The sequence below is a fragment of the Polypterus senegalus genome, chromosome 9 (assembly GCF_016835505.1).
Source record: "Polypterus senegalus isolate Bchr_013 chromosome 9, ASM1683550v1, whole genome shotgun sequence".
Lineage (NCBI taxonomy): Eukaryota > Metazoa > Chordata > Cladistia > Polypteriformes > Polypteridae > Polypterus > Polypterus senegalus.
Window position 1 is genome coordinate 118,178,083 of NC_053162.1, and position 21,565 is coordinate 118,199,647.

Genomic DNA, 21,565 nt, shown 5'->3' on the forward strand with positions numbered 1-21,565 from the left:
AATCTAAGTTAATGAACTATTGTCATCATTAAAATAACAGAAGAAGTCTTACTAAATTCAAGATACAGGTAAGTCTCAGAATTTGTAACTTTGCCACATGTACATTCATTATAACGTTACATATCATTTATTATATTTTTTCAGTATTCCATTAGGCCTACATATGAATGATTACATTCATTTTTCAATCTTCATTATTTTTGGTGCTCTGCTTCAAGGATGGTTTGAGGAAATCTATTGTTCCAGGTCTATATAACCATGTCTTTTTTCCTTCTTTTCAAAAGTGCTAGGTTTTATTTTTTACAGTTTTCTTAAATGATGAAGGCTGGCCAACCCATATTTAAACACAACAGAAGTGTAACACCATGAATCATTAGAAGAAGAAACTAAATAACTTTTCTTGCTTGTTCTCAAGCGCTTTCTCACCTCTTTTTATTTATATCCTTTATTATGTGATCTCACTATTTTCAAACCCCAAACTAACGTCTTGTTTCCTTTTTAAATAGCTGTTAAGTTGTCAGGAAATTCAGTATGAGAAGTAGCACATATCTTTAGATGATGTTATATGCATGATTGGTATATGAATGTATCATTGCAACAGCATGGCTATTAATGCTTTAGTATTCGGAAAGCACAACAGTCACTTATCAAAGATGGCCATCTGGTGGCTAAATGGTTTAAATAAGGCAGCAACATATACAGGTGGCTTCTAGTATTTGAGCTCTGCTCTACAAAAATCTTTAAAAACTAATCCCTGTATTTTTTCTGATTTAGTGAAAATTATTTGCACAGTCTGTTTTGGACTTGATTAATGAAGGCAGAAGTTTCAAGGTAAGATTGTTATACTCACTCATCATGGCACTATAGTGTGTCAATGTGATGGACGTTTATTAGCACATACAAAAAAAAACAAATTTCACTCTGTTCATAAGACAATAATGACCCTATAAAACTTTTAAACATATTTCCACACTGTGAGATTCTTCTTTACATTATAGTATAATGGTATAATACAATAACTCCTGATGTCAGTAACTGAATAACTTAAGTCTGGAATACCCGCCTTAAGCCTGATCATGGAACACACATAATTAAATTATCCAATTCATATTTTAGCATTTCTTTGAATTTTCTTTATTTTATTGCAATTTTTGGTGATGTTGCAAGCCAATGTAAGCAAAAGTGGCCTGGTGTGCTTCGCTGGAAGCTTAAATTGCACAACAAGCAGAGAAGTCACCAAGGAGACAGAATAATACAGGTTCTTTACATTTGTTTCCATTACATTACATACACCATTGCAACATCAACTGCATGGAATTTGATTTGGTGAAACTTATACAAATATAACATTAACAAAAACATGAAACAAGAGGACAATGAACATAATTGCTAATTGGTTATCAAGCTACCAATTTAATAAAAACACACTGACATATATTAATATAATAAAATTATTATAGATGTTAAGTCAGGATATTGTATTTCTCCATCCCAGTTGGCCTAATTCATGTACTACACAGAGAATGAACAGAGGGTGGGAGAGGTTACAAAATTGGATAAGATGTTAAGGACTTACTGTACGTTTCATTCTGGAAAAACAAAGTGAATCCACAGTGGGGATATTGCAGCCAAGGATTTTAAAAACTGCATACCATTTACTCAAGCCTCTTCCTGTCCTTTGCAGGGATATTGACATCCCAAACTGTGACAAATAAGGTCAAAATACTTTCAATATGACGAAATGGTCATTGCTTCCTGTGGAATGTTCAAACATCTTCCAGAATGAACAGCTTATCGTGAGCTTTGCTGACTTTAACAGATATCTGGTAGTGGTTTAAATGGTGGTGGACAGGAACTTACATCTACAACCTGAGGATTTATACAGTATGTAAAGGTGAAAACAATCTTTTGGCCTGCTTAAAGTTCACCACAAATTACTTTGTTTTCTTGAGATCAAATTTCATATTCCAAAGCTTTTAATTAGTTTTATAAATCTATTTCCGTACATAATTTGCCATAATTTACCCGAGAAACACAAAAGTAATATTATCAAAAAATCTGATACTACTGAAACCACGTGTTATGCTGTCATTGGTGTACAGTGAATGAATGAAAGATAAGATAAGACACAAAACTGTGGGGCTTCTGTACTCATGATGAGAAGCTTAGAGAAGAAGGTTGCCCTTCAGCTTTACCATTTGTATTATGTCGAAAAATTCCAATAATTAATAACCCAAGAACTGATTTATTTCCAAATAAATCGGTTTATCAAAATACCTGAAAGAGGTAGTTGTGTTAATGACAAACTGAAGTCAATAAAGAAGATGCAGATATACTGTATGCACTTGGGGGTCTTTAAATACTGAAAAATATATGCAATCTCCCTGGGGTACTTGTCTACTGTTTTTGCCCCGAAAGCATATTGATACTATTGAAAGTGCACGTTAGAAAGGATAATGGCTATGAATCACCAAAATACTTTTATTATAGTAGAAAACTTATAATGAAATGTTTTAGTCATTAAGGAAGCAAATTGCAGAGGTCTTTGGAAAAGGCATTATAACATCCACCTTGAAGCAGCTTGGAGTCTTTATAGGCACACTTCTCAGTATGTCGCACAACAAAACCACTTATGCATTATTAGTCAGACGTTGCTGTGCATGCCACTCCCATAATTTGATACTCTCCGAGTCTTTACATCCTTCAGATGATGTCAGTTGTGTAAAGTGCTCAAAATTTAAAACTAATATTTTGGATCTGAAATCAGTTCTAAAATCCTTCTGTTTATCCTTTGCTTTTGAAGAATCTCTTTACATACACTTTTTCCTCTTAATAACATTAGATCTCTCATCTCTAATGTGGTACATAGAAGGGGATACTTTTTAAGACTGTATATCTGTCACTGTATTATAACAACCTTCTTAAAATCATACCGTTATGAAATACGATATCCTCATTCAAGTAGTATTACATACATTTTTTATTGAAATATGTCAGGAGAAATTAATGGTGAATAACTTTATGATCTTTGAATATAAACTGCCCCTACTCAGATTGTGCAAGTGCTAATGTTTCTGTACTTTTTGTAGAATCAATTGTCTGCTTTAAGCAGGCTGTGGAATACAAGCCTGTAATCATGTATGTGAAGTCTACACTCGACCCATCTCAAGTAGGCAATTACAGACCAGTCTCTCCCCTCTCTATTCTATCCAAAACAATTCTCTCTAACAATCTTTTTTTCCTTCCACTGAACTGATCACTTGATCCTAATTAGTTGGGCTTCACAGCGGTCATTCAATTGAGACACCTCTTGACTAGAGCTATCAACATACCATTTGGCCTCATATATGAATATAAAAAACAGCATACTTACAGATTATACTTTTACAAAGGCAAATGAAGAGCAGGTATAAACAGATGTTTGCTACCTGCTTCACTGTTTGCTGCTTTTTTTTCAAAATGGAGTTTTAATAACAATTGAAAGCAATAATTAAGGAGGCCTCCAAAGACCCATTTAAATGGAGGGCAGAATATTCTTTGCCTGGCATCTGTAAAATGCCAAGCTTACATTTGTTAACAAAAACTTAACAAATACATCCAACCATGTAAAATACAATAATATCCATTGATCTGTACCCCTAGATATCAGAAAAAGTACCTCAGAGACAGGTCTTAGGAATAAATTGAATGCATCATCTTTCAAAATGTTCACCTCAAACTTACACCCATGGCACTGTCACTTTTCTCCTTCACTAAACTTACCTGAGGGTACAGAAGTACTCCAGCCTTTTGAGCAGGAAGCATAAGTAGAAGTAAGAATAAGTGGTTGATCTGGAGCTGTACATATTGGAGCGAGCGGCCAGAAATTGATTACAGCAGTAACATCAGCCATAAACATAAATTAAACTTTGTGTGCAAGCTTCCTGGATCCAAGCTGGATAAATAAGGAATCTAAGATTTGCTGTGCAATGCCAATCTTCAATTGACACTTGCTTCTCATATGTGAGGAGTGTGGAGGGTTAAACTGCCAGGCACATCCTTGATCTACAAGATAGCTGTTCACATCCTTGTTTGTGCAGTCATTACAGTGTACTGCATTTGTAACTATCTGCAGGCTCCTAAAAAAGTTTTGTCTCCAGTCAGACCTTGGCTTCTTTGCAAGTTTTCTGAGTGCAAATAATATCCTGAGAGCATTAATAAAACGAAGTGTCCACTGACTCAATGACCTTAGGGTCACACCTTGTGTGCTTTAGTTAGTACATATTACCAGCCAATGTCTAGAATTTAGGTAGCCTACATGAATTTTTCATGCAGCTACAGTCTATGGACCAAATTCATCTAATCTGACATGAGCGAATGGAGGATCTGAGCTTAGGTGATCTGCAGGCAAATCTGACATCTTTCATTCTTCCAAATTTTCCTTTAGTTTGACAGATTGCACAATTGTGGATTGTACTCCTGATGCCTTGCATTTTCCCCAAAAACCCATAGAGTAGCTGTTCATACAGATTCTTCAGTAAAATGCCCCACCTATTCATGTTAATGTTAAATGAGTAATCGGCAACATGGTGTTTACAAGAAATAATCACTGGTTGTACTTCATCCGATTATAGTTGTGCCTTTCTCAGCTTGTCTCCAATCTGAAATAGACCTTGTGAGATGACAAATGGACAAAGTCTGCTTAGAGGGCTTTGCGTCTGAACTGCCTTTCCTGACAGTACATAATGGATTTTTTTCTGCATAGGCCTCAGTCTGGACAACGATTGGTATGCTAGCTTTGGTTTGGTTATACTGTTCCATGGTATGAGATTTATTGCAGTCATGCTAGCCATGACAAGTTTTTTTCCTTGGCTTCTTGTGTAAACCTATGGACGATGTTAGGTGAACAACAGATTTACAGAGTGGTTTTGAACTCAAAAACTATTCACAACGTGCACTGACATTTGTGAGACACACAAAGACACCTCAGGATTGAATTTCTACATCAGATGCAGGATCGATGAGGTCAAATACTTCCATCTGTAGCTGACTTTGTCTGGCACCAGCTAGGAGTTCTGACCAAGCGAACCATTATAAATAAGCAGGATGGTTTGTGCTCTTGTTGATCAGCTGGGTTTAGGTGGGAGGGAATATAGTTCTACTAATTTGATTGAGATGCTTGATGTGTTGGATTTGGTTGTGTACATAAATGTAGAGCCTCCTGGGTTCATTAAATATATAGCTTAGCACTACCTTGTTGTCTGAAAAACCTTGTGTCATCGGATTTGGTGTCCAATTTATTCAGAAATAACTTCTGCTATGTTCATTGCAAACATGGCTGCATAGAGCCCCAGCCTTGGAAAGGTACATTCAGGTTTGGGAGCTAGTTTTGCCTTACCAAAGATGAAACCAACTTCATTCTGTGATTTGCCCTCTGTGATATTAAGATAGACAGTTGCAACAATTGCTTTAGCTGATAAATCACAGAAGGGAAATATTTCTTTTTTTGAGCCGACAAAAAGAACAGTGATTTGTAAATTCTGGGATTCATCAGGAATTTGCAGGTATTGAATGGCTTTGCTCCACTTCCGCTTCTCATTGGGAAGTGGTGTAACCCATGTGCATGCAATGGAGGCAGGTTCTGTCAAAATAACAGGACTCTGTATACTTAAAGGAGTAGCAAATCCAAGTAGACTGTTTATTGTAGATAACTTACCACTCTGTGTGAAGGGGATTTCACAGGCTGTTATTTGAAAAGTAAATGTGTCTTTTTTGAGATGTCATCTAAGGTCTTGACTGCAGTGCATTGAATTCAGGTCCTGTCCAAAATCAAGGTTGCACAGATTGCTAGCTAGGTCTTCTCCTGAGAATGTTTGCATCACTTCAGTGCTGTTGTAGGCACTCTTGTGCACCGCCTTAGACTTTATCTCATCTGCTCAAAATTTGCCCTACCAAACTTAAACTTAACAGTTTTGGACTTTACAGGATCAGTGTTCCAGAACACTGAGAATTGTATTATATTATGATCACTTGATGATAGCAGTTAAATCATCTCCACTCTCTCAATTCTATCCTGATTTTTACAAAATATTAAATCTAGACAGGCTTGCCATGGCACTGGTGTTTTAACATACTGTGTTATAAAACAGTCACTGATTATATCTAAAACTGTTGCTTATATGCTCCACCATTTGCAAGGTTAGCCCAGTTAATACTTGGATAATTAAAGTCTCCCATGACTGTAATACCCCCCTGTAAAATGTGCCTTTTTAATATTACTAGAACGATCTGCATTAAAATTACTGTATGCATTGGTCTGTCTATAAACACACTATTAAGATAATGTTAATTTGTTTTTGAACATTTGTCCTGCAGTCCATGCTATCATTTTTATACCTGATCTACATGGATACAAATACAGATGCCAGGGGCTTTTGAATCTTGAGCTTGGGAAGTTCATCCAAGTACTCAAGGACATGTCCTACTTAATCAGAAACAGAAAATTGATTAGTCTCAAGTAGACACTGCATGGGGACCTAATTCAGGTCTTCAGAATTCTTAAAAATGTTGATAACTAGATACAGCAGAATCCTTTCAACTTAAATTAAAATTTACTGGAACTGCATTTAGGACTAAAGCCAGGAGGCACTTCTTTACTCAAAGAGTTGCTGGAATCTGAAACAAACTATTGAGACATGTAGTTCAAGCAAAAACCTTGACAGCCTTTAAGACGTATCTGGATGAGATATTGGGACAACTTAGCTATTGGCTAAACAAATAAGCCTGATGGACAAAATGGTCTCCTCGCATTTGGCAAACTTCTTATGCTATAAATTATACAATTATAACACCCACATTGCACCATTTAACCACATACAAATGAGAAAACATTACTTTTCACAGAATATTTATATAAAATGCAAAAAATAGTCTACTCTTGAATGAATTTCATTGTTGAGGTTAAAGCACTCTTAAATTGCATGAGACACATAATTTTGTTGCTATCCAATTTATAAATAATATAACTTATGTACTGTTTGTAGAAAAGGAAGATATTTTATGTATTAAGCCTAGCACTTTATGGAGATAACACTGACTACTAACAAGTGACAAATGAGGATTACAAGTCTTCTAAATGTAGTGCTATTGAAACATACTCAAGATATCATGGGTTGATCGGGTCACAAATAAAGAGGTTCTCAGACCACCTAGGCAGAAAAGAAAACTATGGGATCACCCAGTGAATAGAAGAAAAAATCTGTTTGGTCACACTGTCAAGCATATTGGACTACTATGCATGCTCATCAAAGGTACAGAAGAAGACAGAAACAGCAGAGGCAGACAAATAACTCAGTATATCAGTTAAATAACTGAAGATGCCATCTATACCACTAATCAGCCTATGAAGAAAAAAAGCAAGGAAAAGGGAGGAGTGTAAAGCTTTCAGACAGAACTCATCCATGGCATTCAAAATAAAAAAAAAAGTATACATCTTGGTGTTTTATCTCAGTTTTTACAACCCTACTATACCCTATTTTGGTTGTTTGGTAAAACAACCCCCCACATTGCCCATCCCAATCAGACCAGACAGAGAAGCTCAACAGACATAGAAAACCCAAAATAAAGACTGGGAACGTGATGGATGCCATAGAATGGATCTAAATGTAATGGTACCCATGGAATTTAAAAGATAATTTGCCCTGTGATATTTTACATGCATTAATGATAAATTATCAAGAATAGTATATAAAAGAGAAATGCTGAAGGTCAAAGTATTACATTTTGTCATTGTATATAATGTTTATTTGCTATTTCATATATTAACCATATTAACACCTCAAGCTGAATTTTAACTATCAAGTGAGAGAAGGTAAGAATGTCATGTGAGAACAGGACAGTAACAAGCCAACTGGTTTACTGTTTTGGGAGTGTCTCATGTGGCCCTTACAGTAGGAGTGGGAGAAGACTGTAGCAAGGTGTCTGAAAAAAATCAATATACTCAGAGGTGTTTTTCATTTGACAAGTGACTGCAATATATTTAGGCAAATTTGTGACAAACAGTAATAAATGGGTCCTCTAGCACAAACTAGTCTAACTTTATTTATCAACACTTGGTGGACAGTATCAGTAATTTAACAGAAAAAATAAGAGACTAGCTGATAGTATATTCCTGTAAAAAAAGGGGCAAAAACAAATTTTGGCAAAAAATTTTTTTTTATTTAACAGTACAATTTTGGTGAGTGTATAGTTATGTCTGTGCAGCAGCCTCTTTGAGAGTCTAACAGGAGCACCATAATTGACACACCTGACTTTTTCCAAACCCAGGAAACATGTAATCCTTAGTTCTAGCTAATGTTCATTTGCAAATGATTTACAAAACTGACTCCATAAAAATAATGTTTTTATGTTCTTTTACTGATCTCCATGCATATTTGTTTGTCAGCACTACAACTTAAGATTTTCTGTTTCAATCATTATCAAAGTCCTTCTGTTTTCACCCTTTACTGACACCTTCTGTTTGAAATGGCAAATAAGGGTAACACATTGATGTAATTAAACAAAATGAAACAAAATATACATGATTTTAACAATGTTAATGAACTACAAGAAATGAGAAAAATTAAATTGCCTGAGAAAAAGCCTATAAAAGAGATACTTGTTGGTCAAAACAAATGTAAATACTGGAATTTGAAATACTTTGTTTTTTCAATAACCAATGCCACAGTTTTGAATCAAACGCAGAGGGAAAAATATTACTGATACACTGCAATAAAAAATGACAGTAAAGGACTGCATACTGTAAAATAACACTCATGAGACTGCTCGCATGAGATTGATCTAATACTGGAGATTCTGTATATTGTCTAGTGATTTCCTGTTGATGTTAAGTAGCCACCTTCTAACAGCTCCTGGGTCCTAAATTTGATTCCTCCTGAATGTGAGGAGATTGTAAATGAACACTATATCTATATGGGTTTCTCCTACATGTCAAAAATGTGCCTAGTGTGTCTATAGGTGTTAATGTGCCAAGGATCAGTGCATGCTTGTACTATACAAACAGGCACTAACTTTTTGTGACTCTATTATGGCTGTTTTAGGAAATTAATGAATGATGACCGAAACCTCAAAGCCACTGTTAATTAGGTACACATTAGTAAAAAATATAAATTTATATAATTTACCTAAAATTATAAATTTAGTAGGGGAACATAACGGAGAGAATGAACAGAATATAAGAGGATGTATCAAAAATAATAAAAAGGCAATCTTACCCTTTGCTTTATGGTCATTATTTGAACCATTCCAGACATTTTGTAACTGCAATTCTTTTGGTTCTCATTCCAGTTTACCTTTCTATTGTCTACAAAGTAACATTTATTCCTGTAGAAATTCCATCCATCCTCACAGGACGTAGCTGGAGCTACTGGAAAACCGCAAACAGATAAAAGGCATTATAGTTTGTACTGCAGGATAGTTTAATCAACTTGGACCTTAAATACTGATTTCTCACTTGTTTTGTATTAGCTAAGAGCTAAATTAAGGGACACAATAAATATTTTCAAATTTTAAATACACAACTAAATTGTCTTGTAATACACAACTAAATAGTCTTGTATTTTTCTTTATAAGCAATACTAAACATAAACAATGTTCTAATTTTAAAATTTACTTTAGTTCAGTAAAATAAAGAGCACCACATAAATTGTACATGATATTTAAAAGTGTATTTATGTGATGCTTTTAATCCTCTACTGTAAAGAAAAACAAAGTGAAAAATATATAAGGCAATAAGGGTATTAACGTAAAAATTCAAAAAATATTGTACTCTATGAAACTTTACCAAAAATAAACAAAAGACAGAAAACACCCTGTTTCAACAACATTTAAAAAACAAATAATTTATATAGTGAAGACAGTATTACCACTTGTAGTTGGAGCTCTTTTCATATCTTCTTTTGACTCGGGTATAGTTAATTCATAGAAGTATTGGTTCATAACCTTGATTGAATCTAAAGAAAGCAACATACAGATTGTACCTATACACAATTCAATTCAATTTTATTTGTCATTAAGCAGAACATCCGAAATGTGCTGCAGAACAAAAAAAAAAATGCACAAGACATTAATAAAAACACACAGTTAAAATCAATTACATTCTAAAAGTGCAGAAAAATTTCTGATTAAAAGTGCATAAGATTCTGATTTAAAGTGCATTCAGTGAAATGCTAAAGTACTTTTAAAAGACGAACGGCGGTAGGAAAAAAATGGTTTTTAAACCTGAAGGTTCTGCATTCCAGGCTGTGGTACCTTCTGCTTGAGGGAAAAAGAGTTCAAAGGCAGGATGAGTGGGGTCTCTGGAGATCTGCACAGCTCTGGCCAGATAGTGTTGTGTTGCCAAGTCTTGTACATTAGGCAGCGGGGCTCCAATGATCCTCTCAGCAGCCCTCACCACTTTCCTCAGTGCTTTCCAGTCCGAAGCGCTGCAGCCCTCCTGCCACAGAGAGCTGCTGCTGGTTAGCACGCTCTCTATGGTCCCTCTGTAGAAAGTGGCGAGGACTGACGTGCTGAAATGGGCCCTCTTTAGCCTCCGCAAGATGATCAGGTGCTGGTGAGCCGCCTTGGTGATGGAGGTGTGCAGGGACCAGGTGAGGCCGTTCATCACATTGACTCCCAGGAACTTGGTAGCCTGCACAATTTCCACAACAGTGTTCTTGATGTAGACCGGGGTGTGTGTCAGCTGTTTCTTCCTGAAGTCGATCACCAGTTCTTTCGTTTTTGACATTCAGGATCAGATTGTTTTTATTACACCATTCCACAAAATGACTTCACCTCCTCTCTGCAATCCCCCTCCTCATCACCTCGAATGAGACCCACCACTGTTGTGTCGTCCGCATACTTGATGTGGTTTGTGCTGAACTTGGCACAACAGTCGTGGGTCATGAGCGTGAAGAGGAGGGGACTCAGAACACACCCCTGTGGAGAACCTGTGCTCAAGGAGATGGTGTCCGATTTATCTTCCCTTACCCATACGTACTGAGGCCTGTCCGTTAGAAAGTCCAATATCCAGTTTTACAGAGGTGTGATCAGTCCCAATAGGCCCAGTTTGCTGATCAGATTCTGTGGGATTATGGTATTAAAGGCCGAACTAAAATCAACAAAAAAGCATGTGGACCAGAGCGTCTCCGTTCTCCAGATGCTCAAGTGAAAGGTGGAGTGTAATGGATATGGTGTCCTCAGTGGCACCGTTGGAGCGGTAGGTGAATTGGAGTGGGTTAAATGACAAGGGTGGGACAGAAATAATGTGGTCCTTGATCAGCCTGTCAAAACATTTCATCACTATTTGTGTTAGGGCTACAGGGCGATGGTCATTCATGGTTGTAAATGTGGGTTTTTTGGGAACCGGGATAAATTTCTGAGGTTGTAAAGCAAGATGGCACAACAGCCTGATACAGGGAGATGTTAAATATATCCGTAAGGACATGCGTCAGCTGCTCCGCACATTCTTTGAGTATGCGCAACCTGGTATCTGGTCTGGTCCTGCAGCTTTCATTGGATTAATTCTCCTCAGTCTGGAGAACATCATCCGGTTTCAGACACAGTGCCTTCGTCAGGATGAGGGGTGGCCTTCGCTGGTAATGTGTCATTCAATGTTTCAAACCGTCCAAAGTACTTATTTAGAAAGTTGAAGCTATCATCACAGGGGTGAGAAACTGTTTTGTAATCTGTAACATATTTAATCCCCTGCCACAATCTTCTGCTGTTCCTGTGATCTTGAAAATGACTCTGTATTTTCTTTCTATGAGCCCTTTTAGCTCTTCTGATAGCTTTGAGGTTGGCTCTTGCTGTTCTGAGGGCAGCTGTATCTCCAGATTTAAAAGCAGAGTTTCTCACTTTCAGCAAGTCTCGCACCTCAGCAGTTAGCCACAGTTTATCGTTTGCCCTGACAATGATGTTTTTGGCGACGCAGACATCATCCATGCATTTATGTAGCCAGACATAGCCTCTGCATATTCACTTATGTCTGTCCTTTGATCTGTGGTAGCTGCCTCACTGAACACGGACCAGTCGGTGCACTCAAAACAATCCTGGAGTGTGTTCATGGCTTCTTCTGGCCAAACTCTCACCTGTCTGGGTGATGGTTTTGATCTGATGAGCACAGGTCTATATGCTGGGATTAGCATAATAGAGATGTGGTCGGATGAGCCAAGATGGGGATGTGGGGATGCTTTGAATGCTCCCTTTGATGTTGGTGTAGACATGACCCAATATATTGGTTCCGAGTTGCAAAATCCACGTTTGCCTGGTTAAAATCCCCAGCAACAATGACCACTCCCTCTGAGGTGTGGTTTGCAAATCGTTGACGTAGTGGCAGAGTGTGTCAAAGGCTGTCTTGGTGTCAGCGTATGGGGGGAGGGGAATATAAACAGCTACTATAAGTACAACGGACACTTCCCCTGGCAGATAAAAAGGCCGGCATTTAACTACCAAAAACCTCAAATGTCCGGAGAGCAACATGTGTGGATTGTTTTTGAGTCAACACGCCATCTGTTGTTTATGTAGACGAGGATACCTCCGCCCCGCGTTTTGCCGCCGAGACTGCTGCTCCTGTCTGCCCGGTGGATAGTTAGCCCCGCTGGACCGATAGCAGTCTCGGTTGTGGAGTCGGTGAGCCAGGACTCCATAAAGACAAAAGCACAGCAATCCTTAATCTCCCGCTTCGATGTAAAATCCAGCCGAATGTAGTCCAATTTATTCTCCAGTGAGCGGATATTTGCCACCAAAATCTATGGTAGTGCCGTTCTGCATGGATTAGATTTAGCCTTAGCACTTAGCCCTCTGGGGACACCTCGTTTTTGTTTACGCATGCACCGCCGCCATCCTGTTCTCAGGGTGCGGGTAGCCCTGGTAGATGATTTCGGTGCAGAGCAGGCTTAACCGCTCGTCCGTAGCAGTCCGAGTTCTTTCAGTAGAACCATGATGTTTGGATTTACTAGTCCTTTATCCTGTTCCATACCCAGTGACATAAGGTTTAGACGAGTATACGTCTGGATTTCCATGTTAAGTGACATTAGATCACTATAAAGAACGTGTTTTTATCATAAGCCAGTGCAGCCGCAGCCTGCATGGCGCCGCCAGAAAGCATCATTTCTGAAACACTCTTCTCAAATACACCAGTAAACGGTAGTATTTATTACATGCTAAAATATGATATACAAAAGTTACATGGGTTACGTGGAGGTATTTGAGATTGGCAACAAAATCTGAACTATGGGTGAAAAATGCATTTTAAATGTAATTGGATCATCCTCTAAAAGGTTCAAACGGTGATCCCAGGTATCCTGACACTTAGTCCTAATTCACCATAATAGGCAACAGAGAACCACATATTTCCTAAACAATGAGCTTGCTTCCACTCACTGATCAGTAAGATTTCCATATTCCTGCCAGTTACAATTCTCCTGTGCCACTGGAGTAAAAACATCTGGTGTACTTTTTAAAACTCTTAGGCCAAGTTCAACCTAGTGGAGCTAAGCTACAAACCCTGGCATGGTGAAGTAAGTCTGTAACCAGTGCCAATATTTGCTATTTTCTCATTCTTGGAGTTTTGTAATACTCTGCTCTTGTACCATGAAACGTTTCCCAGTTGCAATGTCCATTTCTGCTTGGTTCTCCATTATAACCATTCCTTTCTTCTGTAAATAAAGGGGAATTGCATTGACCAGATTCTCCAATTGAAAGCAACATGGGCAGGCTATGAGGACTATGAAAACCATCTGAAAGTAAAAGTCCGTCTTTTTTCATTAAACAGAAAACACTTATTGTTAACACAGGCTATCAATAAACGTTTATTTAGTATATATGCTCTGTATCTAAAATAAAGTGATACGGAAAATATCTGGGGTTGAATGCATTAACCCACACAGTTTGTATAATTAGATATGATTTAGATTACTTTATCATGCACATGGTATTAAGACATATTTGAAATATACATGTTTCTTCAGTTATGTTGACAAGTTGAGTGTTGCCAACAACTTTTACAAATTATTATACAGTAGTGCATGTCTTGTGATTTCCTGTTGATGTTTTCATAAACCTCATTTCCGTGAGTTTACAATGTGCTTTGCAAAGGATGGGCCTATTTTGCTAATTTTATTTAGTAATAATTACAATTAGAAATAAATAGAAATTAAATATTTTTTTAATCAAGATACGGTTATATTAATACCAACCAAAACTAGTGCTGCTAATGACTATTACTGCTTGAAATTACTCATTTTAAATTATTCACATGACCCCATTTTTAGCAGCCATTCCTTCGTCTCAAGAAACATGTCAACCTATTGTTTTTTTCTAAATGAAAATTATTCCATGTGATAGATGGGCAATCTCTCAGCACTTTGTTTAATATGTATCAATCTAATTTTTTCAGTTTTTCTCAATAACTTAGAATTATTCTGTGTTCTCTTTCAAACTCTGTAAATGTCATGAACTGCAAGATAATAGCAGCACTAAATATATGTTGAAAGAATGGTTACCTGTAACATTTTGCAGTGGAGAGTTGGTCAAGTCACTGTCATGGCAGCAATTACTTAAATCTAAAAAGAAAGTTTTGATTCAGTTAGTCTTTAACCTGTTCAACAGTCATACCTAGGGTACGTTCAAGACCCTTCTGATAGCTTACTGTACAAAGTACCAAAATGAAATGTAATCGAATAGAGCAAATGAAATCCAACCAATTTTATTTTAATGATGGATTTGCTGGTTGAAAATATTTGTTCTTTTCCCTTGAAAAACACATTAGACACTTAACTTTCTAAGTATATGTATATTAACCTTCTATAAAATTGAACTTCAGGTTTAGATTGCTGTCCCTACTTAAAAGCCGTTTTATTTTATACGTGTTACTGTTGGGGCTCCAAATTTTATCCCCTTTGCGCATATACATATATACAGTACATACATACATACATACATACATATATATATATATATATATACATACATATATATATATATATATATATATATATATATATATATACATACATACATATATATATACATACATATATATATATACATACATATATACATATATATACATACATATATATATACATATATATACACATATATATATATACATATATATATATATATACATATATATATATACATACATATATACATATACATCTTTAATATACTGTATAGGCAGTTCTTGTATTGTCAACATAGTTTCATAAATAGATGACGTGGTAAAAAAAACAACAACAAACCGATTAATAAAACAGATTAGTTAAATCACTCAATACACAACCCATGATGATTATGCTATTTATTATTAAATAATGAATTAATAAAACTAGTTAGTAAAATATTTTTATTCTAGACTATAAGTGAAGAAAAAATAAAGCAAGTTACAGTAGGCGGTTGATACGACAGCTTGCGTGGTGCAATGCTAAGAACTGCTGATTTCCGATCCGTGCTATATAAAATCATCACATTCAAATATTAACAATTCCCACACACCCTTCCTACATTCACGACATGTGTACTTGTTGCAGTGTACACATCTCTCTGTGCTATGGTTCCTATTACATTAGCACCTGACATTGTACTTTCTTCCCTATATAAATAACATTCGAGTATAGCGTCTCCAAATAAATCACATTCGAGCTATAGCGCGTCTCCAAATAAATCACATTTGAGTTATAGCGCTTTTATGTGAAAACAGCATTGTCAGATTTGGGGGTGGGTCGTGAACGCGACTGAGAGAATGGAACTGAATTTTTTAAAAAAAGCTAACCTTTACAATTATCATGCATTTACATATTCGTTTTCAAACAATATTGCATTATTATATAGGAGCTTCCCTGTCTGCCTATCATATAGTGCCTTTCCTTCCTACCTATCTATATATCTATCCCCTTAGCTGTTTTTTATATATCTATTATACAGTGCCTTCCCTGTTTATTTATATATCTAGTGCCTTCTCTGCCTGTCTGTCTTTCTGCCTGATTGCATATAGCGCTAAACTCACTGCTCTGTACTATTCTGTCCCCTGCATGTCCTGGAGTATAAAAGAAACAGCACCATACAGCAACATGTGCGAACTGGCAAGTTCGGGGAAAAAACACGCGGTCACTGATTACAAACCGCAAGATGAATGAAAGAGACAATATATGTAAAAACATCATCGCACTAATGCAATATTATTTGAAAACGAATAGCGTCAGATCGGGTTTGAATATGCGCCCGATCTGACGCTGTTCGTTTTCAAATAATATTGCATGTACTGTGCGTTGAAAGTGCTGCACTGAATAAGCTGACTCCTTCTGTAACAGCGTGTATTCAAACCCGATCTGACGCTAATATTGCATGTACTTAACTATTTTAGAATAAAACATAAATTTGATTTCAGTCAGTCTGTAAGAGCCAGTGTACATTACGGAAGCGTATTAGGGCCACGGTGAAAAAAATACGGACACAGTGAAGAAAAAAATCTAAATGTCGAGATTAAAGTCGACATGTTGACTTTATTCTCGACATTTCCACTTTATTGTCGCCAATTATGTCGAGATTAAAGTCGACATTTTCCACTTTATTCTAATAGTTTATTTTGTCAGTAGAATGTCGCAAACTAAACTAAATCTTAAAATGAATGTTTAATTTACTAGATTTTCTCAAACCCCGTCATTAATTAATGTAGCACATTAAATGCTTTATATTAAGTGTTCCCGACCCAGTTAAGTTGTGTTTACACGGATTACTGTAGAAACGGAACACACGTGAAATGCGTGTATTCCAAATAATGATCTATTCTTTCCACTCTAAAACTCCACTTCACTCCCAGATAATCAATCAAGGCATGAGCTGGGAGAAGTTTGTGCACGTTTTAAGTCGTTGGGGGGATGGAATAGCCGACTCGGAACCAGTGGTGCGCTGTCAGATCCGGAAATCTCTGCATGACAGTCTCGTGCACATTCTCTTTTAAATTCTTGGACAATTTGGCTTTGCCGTTTGTCCCACTCCAGTTCAATGTAACCCATGGGTCTCAATCACAAAATCAGCCAACACTGTAAACAGATGACACAACAAATTATATACTCTGAAACGTTCATTTGAACATTTAAAAATACAGTATATACAAAAACATAAATATAAAAACAATCAACTATTATTGTTAAAGTCAGTCTGCTGTTCAGGATCAAGTTTACGGGGCTTCGTTTAACGTTGAAGCACTAACTGCCAAAGTGCCACCGGTGTGTGTGTGTGTGTGTGTGTGCGCGCGCTCCGGCATTCGTCAGGTTTGTCTGAGCTGGCTTTAACACAAACACATTTGCGCGCCAGCAGGACGAAAAAAAACATTTTAGCACCATCTAACAGTCAGTAATAAGGAGAAGTCAGTACATTCTCCGTTGAGATTTCTCACATTCCACTCCTCCTAAGTTTGTCTTTTAATGAAGTTCTAAGAAAACTAAGAAAAATATTTTGGGTCACTTAAGCACGAAATAGCACGGACGCAAATGATCAAGATTTTAATTGTTGTTGTCATTTTCTCAAACATGATTTTCCAACTTGGCGTTTATAAAGATTTAGACAGACTGAATTTAAGAATGCACCCCTAGTAACCTAAAAACACACACACACCGAAGAGCAAAGCGGAGCTGCGCATTCACACCTCAGACCGTCTTTTGTCTTGTAAATGAGGTATCCTAATTCACCTTCCAATCCCCACCAGCACACACTCTTTGTCTGTACTGTACACTGTTGCTGTTTGTTAGGGCACTTGGTTATACAGAGTACTTTAATGTATAAAACACTAACTTCCTGGTTTGTTTTATTTTAAATATAGCTTATTACCTTATTCAGCAAAATAAACAATGTTATCTTTGTGTTAATTATTAACGTATTGATGTCTTTTAATTAAGGACAAAAATAGACCATGCGCTTGTGTTTAGGACTGCTGAACAGCTGTGTTCATAGGTTTAATCAACGATTTACAAGACAACAGTTAAAGCATTTGTGGATGAGAGGTGTGTGTGTGTGTGCGCTCCTGCATTTCTCCGTTGGCTTTAACACAAACACATTTGCGCAGACAGGTCTAAAGAACCCCTCCCCCCGCCAAAAAAACACACACAGAGCAATTAGCGCCACGTCATAGTCAGGATTCTCCACTGAGGTTTCTCACCTAAGTTTGTGTTTGCTCTTTTGATGGAGTTCTTAAAACCCAAAAAATTATTTATACTGAGAAAAAATTATTATGGGTCACATAATCACAAACACAAACTAGCACAGATACATATGATCAAGTGTTTAACTATTGTTTTCATTTGTTTCTATGACCAGTAATAATATTAATAATAATTATTATTGTTAGCCCAACTCTTTGACTATTTAAAACAAAAGCGTCTCCCATTTTTTGCCCATTTACTGTAAGTAGTTGGTTCAAGTAAATGTTTTTTTTAAATACCCAAACAATCCCCCAACAATTAAAACACGCACACACGACTTTAGAAATAAAATGTATTCTTCCAAAACTAGTCAATCGCTTCTTAAAACCGTTCTCACCTCTCCGCCAGTGTCTTTTGTTAATCTAAATGTGCTGATAAAAGAAAAGCTGCAAGTAGCCGGCTATTCCATCCCCCGAACGACTTAGAACGTGCACAAACTTCTCCCAGCTCATGCCTTGTTGGATTATCTGGGAGTGAAGTGGAGTTTTAGAGAGGAAATAATAGATCATTATTTGGAATACACGCTTTTCACGTGTGTTCCGTTTCTACAGTAATCCGTGTAAACACATTTTTAAAACAGAAACGTTTTTCATATTGTAGTAGTAAATGACAAAATGTAAGCATAAACTATATAATGTATGAAGCCTGAAGTCCAAATATCAAACACTTTCACAAAAGGAACAAATATAACAGAACAAGTATGCTTTTATTCAAAAAAATATAACTGCAGAAAAAACCGCCTTAACATGCGACATTGACACTTGTTTATCGCGACTGCCTCCGTAGAGGATATCGCGCATGAGTCGAGGTACGGCTGCAATTCTTGAGAGACAACCTACCAAAAATTACTGCAGGGACGCGAGTTCGAATCACGCTCAAGGCACATTGCCGAATGGAAAAAAAAAACTTTCTCTTCAACGAACGGTGCTTTGAATCCTACGTTGTAGTTTGTTTATTTTTCTATTTTGATTAAACGAAAACTGTTTAGTGTATGATTTGTCAAGGAGCACACAGACAACAAGCAAAGTTAAAAATCACACTTAAACAAACTGCCTGCCCGTTTTATTGAATCATAATTATAACAAATAATAATGCATTTCACTTCCTTATAAAGTGCCTTTACTATCGTCTGAGACGGCTGCACAGATAATCGAGAAGGATAAAATAAAAATGAAAGCACAATAAAATTTAATAAATAATAGTGCACAGCTTTGTGTTTGTATATATTTATAACATTTGGGAAGTAATATATTCTAGTTGATGCTGACAATTAATTTGAAGTAGGTAAAATTAAATATTTGGAAATATTGCAAAGTAAACAGTAAACAGCACTTATATATATATAGCATTATATATATATAGCATTGTCTGAGTATTAAAGGTGTAGGTCTACTTTATAAGCATAATTTATAACATCAATGTTAATATAGAGTATTATTATTCTATATTGGCCTTGATATGAACGATTTCTGAAATTAGTGTTAAGTATTAAAAAAAAAGCATACCGGTCTCTTGTTTTTACAGGTACATATATACACAGTATATATATAATTTTTACTGCAGTAATTCATTGGTCTTTATATACCAGAAAGACTTTCCAAGAGTCTTTTGTAGGAAATATGTACACATAGTTGATTTATCATTTTCAGATAAAAATGAACTCGCCCAAACAATTCAGTTTAAAGTTTTTAATAAAGTCAAGAAGATAAAGTCAAGAAAAAAAGCTTTTCACTTTCTATGATTTGTATTTTTATAATTATAGAGCACTTCATATTATTTTTAAAGCTCACTATGTAAAATTGAACTGATTATACAATTCAATGTTTATTATATTTATAGATTATTATACATGTCTTTACACTTGTTGCATAAATATTTAATAAATGTAATAAACTTAACCAAGAATGTCATTCAAAAAATGTGCAGGTAAATGTAATTATATCTGCACAAACTGACATTCTTGAAGTAGGTAAAAATAAATATTTGGAAATATTGCAGAGGGAAATGTTTATATACTTAGTGCAAAATAGCTATATGTGTTCTAGTAAACAAGCATAATTAACTATATATATATATATATATATATATATATATATATATATATATATATATGCTATTCTACTGCATGATATATCTATCTATCTATATATATATATATATATATATATATATATATATATATATATATATATATATATATATATATATATATATATCTATATCTATATACAAGATATATATCTATATAGATAGATATACACTCAGCAAAAAAAGAAACGTCCTTTGACATTCAACTGTTTTTACTTTCAGTAAACTTAATATGTAAATATTTGTATGAACACTAAAAGAGTCAACACCATAAGACAAACTAAAAATGTTTCACAATGTGTCCCTAAATGAAGGGAGGCTCAAAATCAAAAGTACCAGTCAGTATCTGGTGTGGCCACCAGCTGCTTGAAGTACTGCAGTGCATCTCCTCCTCATGGACTGGACCAGATTTGTCAGTTCTTGTGAGATGTTACCCCACTCTTCCACCAAGGCACCTGCAAGTTCCTGGACATTTCTGGGGGGAATGGCCCTAGCGCTCACCCTGCGATCCAACAGGTCCCAGACGTGCTCAATGGGATTGAGATCCGGGCTCTTCCACTGCGAGGATGATCAGCTGTCCTTCCTGTCTCCCTGTAGCACTGTCTTAGGCGTCTCACAGTGCGGACATGGCAATTTATTGCCCTAGCCACATCAGCAGTCCTCATGCCTCCCTACAGCATGCCTAATGCACATTCAAGCAGATGAGCAGGGACCCTGGGCATCTTTCTTTCGGTGTTTTTCACAGTCGGTAGACAAGTCTCTTTAATGTCCTGCGTTTTTGAACTGTTACCTTAAATGCCTACTTTCTGTAAGCTGTTAAGGTCTTAACGACCATTCCACAGGTGCATGTTAATTAATTGATTATGGTTAATTGAACATGCATGGAAAACATTGTTTAAACCCTTTACAATGAAGATCTGTAAAATTATTTGGATTTTTAGAACATTATTGTTGAAATACACAGTCCTGAAAAAGGGACGTTTCTTTTTTGCTGAGTGTATATGTATATATATATATATATATATATATATATATATATATATATATATATATATATATATATATATATATATATATATATATATATGCTATTCTATGGCATGATATATAATTAACTATATATATCTATAATATGCATGCTATTTTACAGCATGTATATCTATAATATATATGCAATTCTACGCAGCATGAGTAGAATCATCTGAGTATTAAAGGTGTAGGTCTGCTTTATAAGAATAATTTAGTGTTAAGTATTA

At 35.9% G+C, this 21,565-nt stretch overlaps 1 protein-coding gene across 2 annotated transcripts in view; it reads right to left on the bottom strand.

Moving 5' to 3' along the window:
* The window catches only part of LOC120535660 (C-type lectin domain family 5 member A-like), a 62,756-nt gene that overhangs the window by 16,845 nt on the left and 24,346 nt on the right, over positions 1 to 21,565 (bottom strand). Inside the window, exons 3-5 of one of the 2 annotated variants that reach the window (XM_039763621.1) lie at positions 14,520 to 14,579; positions 9,903 to 9,989; positions 9,252 to 9,400 (exon numbers count right to left, since the gene is read on the bottom strand). In XM_039763621.1, coding sequence (XP_039619555.1) covers positions 9,252 to 9,400; positions 9,903 to 9,989; positions 14,520 to 14,579 — 296 coding nt within the window. Of the gene's footprint in view, positions 1 to 9,251; positions 9,404 to 9,902; positions 9,990 to 14,519; positions 14,580 to 21,565 lie in introns of both variants that reach the window. The other variant, XM_039763620.1, reaches the window with a different exon arrangement.